The sequence below is a fragment of the Coregonus lavaretus genome (genome assembly GCF_964263955.1).
Source record: "Coregonus lavaretus genome assembly, chromosome: 24".
NCBI classification, from domain to species: Eukaryota; Metazoa; Chordata; class Actinopteri; order Salmoniformes; family Salmonidae; genus Coregonus; species Coregonus lavaretus.
Genome location: NC_140011.1, coordinates 35,762,946 through 35,770,846, shown reverse-complemented (window position 1 = coordinate 35,770,846; position 7,901 = coordinate 35,762,946). Strand labels below are relative to the sequence as shown.

The 7,901-nt window shown below is 40.9% G+C and overlaps 1 protein-coding gene across 1 annotated transcript; it reads left to right on the top strand.

Moving 5' to 3' along the window:
* Positions 1-763: 763 nt before the first annotated feature.
* Positions 764-4,566, top strand: LOC311100223 (eukaryotic translation initiation factor 1A, X-chromosomal-like). The gene is made up of 7 exons (XM_084141043.1): positions 764-927; positions 1,464-1,547; positions 1,820-1,923; positions 2,189-2,239; positions 2,361-2,442; positions 3,421-3,512; positions 4,273-4,566. Exons 1-7 carry the CDS (start codon positions 912-914, stop codon positions 4,276-4,278), a joined length of 435 nt encoding a protein of 144 aa, XP_083997169.1. The 5' UTR covers positions 764-911; the 3' UTR covers positions 4,279-4,566.
* The last annotated feature ends 3,335 nt before the right edge of the window (positions 4,567-7,901 follow it).

Sequence of the window (7,901 nt, the reverse complement as noted above, 5' to 3'; positions counted from 1 at the left end):
TTTATTGGGCAATTTGGGTTTGGCCACTGTGACAAACTCCTCGATTGTGCAACAATCAGTTTACCAAGACTCTGTCAAACATGGGGGAGAAAATGTGCTAACCTTCCTCACTCCAGTATCTGCTGCTGCACTTTCTCTCAGACCTTTGTGTTGGGGCAGAGCCCAGAGGGGTTGGGGTTTTCTTGCTTTACTTAGTCTTGCTATTTTTTTGTCTTTCTCATAATCATAAAGGGAAACGTGAACTAGGGATATACTTATAGCAATTAAGATTACTTTTCCAGTCTACTTTTAAGAGACCATTAAGAATGTATTTTTGTATATGTTGATGAATGAAACATTTTCTACTTGGTGTGCATGACGGTCACAGGACAGCTTTAGTTTTCTTTAAGGGAAAGATAAGGGCTTTCTAAGAAGATGCTGGGGAAATGTAACATGTTAGATGGAGGGGCGAATATATACTATCTTTCCCCTCTGCTTTGACCTCAATGTCTCGATGTGATGTTTTACAGATAAATGTTTGTCTCAGTAGATGTGGGCCAGCCAAGTGACTGCAGCTTCTTTTGTAACCTAAAGAATTATCATGAATACATAAAATAAATATACAATAAAATAATGTATCAATCGTTCATTCTTTCCTCCACAAAAAGGCCCCATAACTGTCAATTGTAATGCGTATATGTAGTAGACCAGATCAGAGGTAGGAAACATGGGTAGAAAAACACTTTTTAAAACCTAATGCTGCTTCACCGTGTTGCAAGCGGAAGAGGTTTCCCCCAAGAAAGCTAAGCCAACAAGCGTATCTTTGTAAGTGTGTGACATCGTCACGGATTGGTTTCCATTCCATTTTTATAACACTAAATTCGATACGGACAAAACAGGACTGATCTAAAAAAGCCTGTTCGTTTGGGAATATGCCGAAGAATAAAGGTAAGCAGCAAACATGTTGCCTTTGGTTGATAGCTAACGTTATTCCATGGCAGGTTTGACGTTTATGCTAGCTAGCTAGCCGCCCGGGCCCATGCTTAGCAACGTGACCGGAGGAAGGCACCGTATGGCATTTAACAAGTATTTAAAAGCGTGGAAACGTTGGTTAACATTAATTACCACCAACGACATATTGTTTATTTTATCGCAATTTGACTATTAGTAATTTAGGCGAACTATGAACTGCCTATTGTTGTCACATTCTTTTGCGCAACTGAATGACGTTCGTATCAACTAGTGCGGTAGGCCAACAATATCCCAGACCTGTGCCCATCATCTTGAGCCTCTGCCCTGATCGCTGTCACATTCACTAGCTAACTAACACAGATAAAAGAGATTAATTAAAGTAACTTTGTAGCTAGGCTACAGCCATTTGGTTGGCCTATTTATCTGTGTTTATTTGGCTCATGATGCCAATGACTGGTGGAATTGGAATGACAATTTTTCTATCGATCTCTCATCCTCTCATCTCCTTACAGGTAAGGGAGGAAAGAATCGGCGACGTGGTAAAAATGAGAATGAATCAGAAAAGAGAGAGCTGGTATTCAAAGAGGATGGCCAAGGTGAGTGCGAGGTCCCCCTTCAACCTTATTTAGTCTGTAAGGTTAGCAAACAGTTTCTGACTTAATTTCAACCTCCCTGTCAACTACTCTGCTTTAACACTGACCATACTAACATTGTAGCTACTAATCGAATACAGTTATCTCGTTCAGATGTATTCAATATTTGTGTGCTCCCTGGTTACCAGTTCAGCACTTACATTTGAGCCACCTCGTGACCTCCGCTAAATGAATTGACTAACTGGCTGAACCTCTGTTCTTCTGTTCTAATCTAGAATATGCACAGGTGATTAAGATGTTGGGTAATGGACGACTGGAAGCTATGTGTTTTGATGGAGTCAAGCGACTATGCCACATCCGAGGAAAGCTACGGAAAAAGGTAGTTGTGTACACAGTAGCCTATATAGTGTTAGTGCTACTAGTCACACAATTTGGCAAATAACTGGAGGCTGAAGACCATATAAATGCAATCCGATGTAATCGTTCTTTACAGGCTACTTCCGTAATGCTTTGGGTTGGACATGACATGAGGGTTGACAGACTCTTCTACCTGGGCCGTTTGTGTCCAGGTCTATGATGAAAGTATTACAGTTCTTATACTCCAAATTCTCCTTGCTGACATCTTGTTATTCGCTCTTGGGCAGGTTTGGATCAACAGTTCAGACATCATCCTGGTGGGACTTCGAGATTACCAGGTAATAATTATGAGAGAAAAAATCAGCTATGGTTTTTATTTTTGAATGATAATACAACCTAACGCACTAGGAGGCCCTAAGTTCCAACAGTATCTCCTAATGGTTGCATTCTTCCTTAAAGGACCAAAAAGCTGATGTTATCCTGAAGTACAACGCAGACGAGGCCAGGAGTTTGAAGGCCTATGGGGAGCTTCCTGAACATGGTAAGTATCTGGGACCTACTTGCTGTCTCGACCGCTGAATGCTCGGCTATGAAAAGCAAACTGACATTTACTTCTGAGGTGCTGACCTGTTGCACCCTCTATAACCACTGTGATTATTATTTATGAACGTTTGAACATCTTGAAGAACGGTCTGGCCTTAATGGCCATGTACTCATATAATCTCCACCCAGCACAGCCAGAAGAGGACTGGCCACCCCTCAGAGCCTGGTTCCTCTCTAGGTTTCTTCCTATGTTCCTGCCTTTCTAGGGAGTTTTTCCTAGCCACCGTGCTTCTACATCTGCATTGCTTGCTCTTTTGGGGTTTTAGGCTGGGTTTCTGTATAAGCACTTTGTGACAACTGCTGATGTAAAAATACATTTGATTGAAAGAGAGTCAGGGTGGTTAATAGCATCTAATCTAAGGGTGCGTTCGTAAATTAACTCTAGAATGTCAGTGCTTTTTGGGCAGTTCGTTAATTCAGAGCATTGTCAGATTGTCATTTTGTAAATTCAGAGCGTTTCGCTCTTGGAGCGTTCAGAGCGCACACCAGACGCTCTGGCCGAGGAGTAGGGTTGATCCGAACGTTCTGATCTCACAATGGCAGTAAAGCAGCCAAGCTAACTGGCTAACGTTGGCTAGCTTGCTAGCTAGTTCCAGACACAAATGAGAGAACACATCACTCTGAACGTTTTACTCGCCCTAGCAGAACTGGTTTAAAATTGAAGTAGATTGCCAGGGTGAATTTACGAACGCACACTAAGACTAAAATACAATTTTTAAGAAGGACTAGGAAAATAACCCCCTCTGGATAAGCATAATTCGCCATGTGATGCTGGAGCCACAAAGCCAGGAATGTAATGTCTTGCTTCAAATTATAGGCACGTGCACTCTTTTTATATGTATATATATATATATATATATTTTTTTTTTAAGGCAAACTAGTTCATTAATGGTGAGTGTATGTTCTAACTCCCTAGCTAAAATCAATGAGACTGACACGTTTGGACCTGGCGATGACGAGGATATTCAGTTTGATGACATTGGAGACGACGACGAGGACATTGATGATGTAAGTAGAGGGTTCCTCTTGCAAGTCACAAGGAAAGCTGTCAATGGGTAATAGGCTTGGGTGATATACCGTATACCGGGGTATTTCGAAATACCGACGGTATGAAGCAGGTAGCTTAGTGGTTAAGAGCGTTGTGCCAGTAACCGAAAGGTTTCTGGTTCTAATCCCAGAGCCGACTAGGTGAAAAATCTGTGGATGTGCCCTTGAGCAAGGCATTTAACCCTAATTGCTCCTGTAAGTCGCTCTGGATAAGAGCGTCTGCTAAATGACTAAAATGTAAATACTGTTTTTTTGGGGTGGGGTTGAGGCGCATGCTACACCACTGCTTATAAGTTAAGTATAACTATAAGAATTCTAAGATGTGTCATAAATTATATTGAGCACAGGGCTCCAGCTGTGCATTTAGTTTACCAAGTGGCTAGATGTCAAGAGCAAGCTTATTTGTTACAGCCGAGATGTTCAATCCCTGCCTGGATCAAGATCCCTGTTGCCTAAATTGTTTTGTGCGCCCCTTGTATGCATTTACGGTAATACCGTATACCCCAGTATGTTACAGAAACTGTATTATGGTATGAAAATCTAGATACCTCGCAACCCAAATGGATAATAACTGATTCATTCAATCAACTGAAATCACATACAATTGAGTGTAATGCATTTTCGCTCTGTCCATTTTGCTTGAATGATTTGTCTTTGTGTCTGTCTGCTGTTGGGTCAAGTAATGCCACTTGGTAACATAACTCTCTCCCCTTCCTCTCAGATCTGAATCAGGACTATTGTGTGCCACATCGTTTACGCAGAGGAAAGTGGACATTTCTATAATACTTGCCAACAATGCCCTGCTTCCTCAAGTCAGTTGAGGCAGCTTATTTTCTCTCTTGAGACAGCTTAAAGCCTGGATTCTGTCAACTGAGAACATCACACCTACTTCAGTTCACACACTTCATATTTTTGTTATAGTTGTAATGTATTTATATTCTATTTCACCTCATGTGGAATATAGGCTCAAATTACAGAACACCAGAATTTAAAATAAAAAACTTCAATAATTTTATGTTTGGTCTGGAGATTTGTTTTGTCTAAAACAAAGGATACCCTCCCTGTTTTTTAGAACAAACTTTTGTTTTGTTGATTTTGATTATCTATAAAGTAAGTATTTTATATTTGTGCTAATTTGATATGCCTTTTTCAATCAAAAACCATGAAGGCTGGCAACAGAAGTCTCAACTTGTAAAAATTGTGAAAGCAGGTAGAAGAACTCTCATATCCAGGGACGGCCTGTTCAATAGGGCGATATGGGCGACGCACTGCCAAACGGGAAAAGGAAGGGATTTTTTTTCTAATCAATTATATCACGGCAACAGTAGTTATCAGTGTTGTAATCTATACGTCTGATCTGCCACAGTGCCACACTGCCACTAAATGTCGAATCAGGCTAAAGTCGTGCTTCAAATGGCTCCACCCCCTTTTGGGGCGATTTCAGTCAGATTGAAAATCGCCCAGAACTTCTGTCATAGACTCCCATGTAAAATCTATTTTTTTCAAATTTCAGAGCCTTCAATACAATCTCAATGGGTGTCTGTGGGCTTGCACTTACGCGCTTTCGTCATACGTTACGTAACCATGAACGTAACTGAGAAAAGAGTGGATTGTTTGAAAGAAATTCCTTTTTGTCGGCGAACAAATGAAGATAAATTGGCAACGAAACAATTAGGACCTCCCAGACCAAATTTAATAATTCAACAGGTTTCTACTAAAGGCGGAAAGTCCTACACCCGAGGATTTTCCAAAAATTGGTACGAACGAAAAAAGACATTGCCACTCACTCAACTGGATGACGAGGGATACAGGCTAGCTGTCCGCCGCCACAACGATGAGGTTAGTGTTGATAATCACAAGTTTACTGGATGTGGATATGGTGTAATAAAGGCAGTTTATTCAGAGGTAAATATATCTGGAATCGCGTTCACGGACCCGTTCGTCAAACTCTTAGGGAGCTATAAATTAAGCCCCATTACTTACCATATCAGATAAGAGAAATTGCTGCAGCTACATATATTTTACATCCTGGCCCTACATAGTTCACTATTTGCATCACTTACCAAAATATTACATGTGGTCATATATGCTTGGAAAGTGGAGATGCCATAGAACGTCAAAAAAGTAAACATTGCTGGAGACACATTGCCGTTTTGGAGAAGACATCGCGTTTGCTAGCGAAGAGATTTGTTGTGGCAAATGAACTTGGGCTGGGAATTGCCAGGAACCTCACGATAAGATATATGCATCAGCATTGCGAGTCTCATGATTCTATACGTATTGCGATTCGATACTGTGATTTTATTGCGCACCATATGTCTGTTGCAGAGGGATCAGAAAGCCATGAGAACGAGTTTTGATCAGTCATGGAAATAAAAGTGCTGAAAACAAATTGGCTCCCAATGTGAAAAGATTGAGAACAAGCTATGAAGGAACAATAATGGTGTTTTGGTGCAGGTACAGCCAACTAGCGCTAAAATATTGCGATATTGTCAATACAGTATATCGTAAAGTATCACTATGTAACTCGATTTCTTTCACCCCAATCCCTCAAATTAACGGTAAATAACTGAATTGTTTGCCCCACATTTAGCTAAGATGATTAGCTAGCCAGCTAAAATGTTTTAGTTAGTTAGCAGTCGCATCTACAATAGTTTACTGTCAATAACATGTCTCCAAAAATGACGTGGTGTCTCCAATTGTGTTGACATTTTACAATTGCAATGCGCATCCATGAGTATCCACTTTCTGTAGCTCAGCTGGTAGAGCATGGTGCTTGTAACGCCAAGGTAGTGGGTTCGATCCCCGGGACCACCCATACACAAAAATGTATGCACGCATGACTGTAAGTCGCTTTGGATAAAAGCGTCTGCTAAATGGCATATTATTATTATTATTATTATTATTATTATTATTATTATTATCTGAAGAGAGCCCCGAAACATTGTGTGCAGACATGTTATGCAATAAATGAAGTAGGTTCAATCTAGTAGTTCTGATCTTCTGATTGGTCCTGATGAGTTGGGCGAGGTCCCCTGCAGGCTACTGTCACTGTTGCATTGGCTCTGAGTCGGGTTCTCTGTCTTCAAATGTTCAGCCTAAGAGAGGGGATTTTTGTGTGTGTGTGTGTGTGTGTGTGTGTGTGTGTGTGTTTAACAGTGATGATGTGTGTGTGTGTTTAACAGTGATGATGTGTGTGTGTTTGTGTGTGTGTGTGTCCTCAGAGCAAGAACTCGTGAGTTGGAAGAACTGAGAGGCCTATGGCGTGGGTGTTGTCCTTGGCCACCTGCTGACAAGGCTGACAAGATAGGACCCTTTTGTCCATTGTTATTGGATAGGAACAGAACTTATAACCAGCTCCTGACCTAAATAGATCTTAGCACAACATTTTACTCAACATATCATATTCCATATTCACTATAACAAATATATTTACTACGACATTAGCAAGAACCGCCACATCCTCAGCTGGCTAATCCAGTGTGTGAAGTTTTGCGGAGTGTTTGAGTTAGCTTTGCGAGGCAAAGATGAAACTGAGGGCTCCACCAACCCTGGTAAGCCAACACTTTTGAGATCAGTCAATAAATGCTTCTGGTATTGACTTATATGCTGCCCCTGTCTTCATGTTGTTGCTGGACATATCTTTTTTTAAATGTGTGTAGGTCACCTAAATCATCAGAAAAATTGCCCCTCCTGAGAATTTTTTCAGGAGCCGCCACTGCTCATATCTCTGACCTATTGGTAAACCTTTTATTTAGCCTTTACAGTATTTGTGCAACACTGGACCTAGTATGTAATAATGCTTTGTTTTTATACAGTATTCCACCTATCAATAACAATGCTGCATTTAAGCCTAGGAAACAGATACTTCGCCCAGTTTTGTAACCAAATTAGGAGTGCTCAAAAGGATGTGTGCTAGACCCACAACATGATCACGGGTGAACTCAGGCAAGGCTAGTCTCTTCACATTCGTTTTATTTGCTTTGGCTTGATGGGACGCCCAGAACTTGGCTGGCTTTGCTATAAAGTCAGAGTGACAGTACTGGGCGAGGTTCATTTGAGTCCGCAGCGAGACCGCCGCAGGGTACCCAGTCTTGCTTGGATGCTGCGCACCACTTTATCCATGCTCACATCTCTGGGCAGAGGGGATGAGAGGCAGGTCTACTCAAAAGTTGAGGCTGTCTTTGTTCTGTTCTTTCTTTCTCTAATAGCCTATTTGAAGCAAAATATTAATCATGTTAAAATTAAGGCTTAGCAGCTATATCTATTTCCAAATTAACATTGTTTTTTTAAAAGAAAGTTCTTTATTAAACCCCAAATATAGCCCAATGTAAAATAAAACGCACGAAA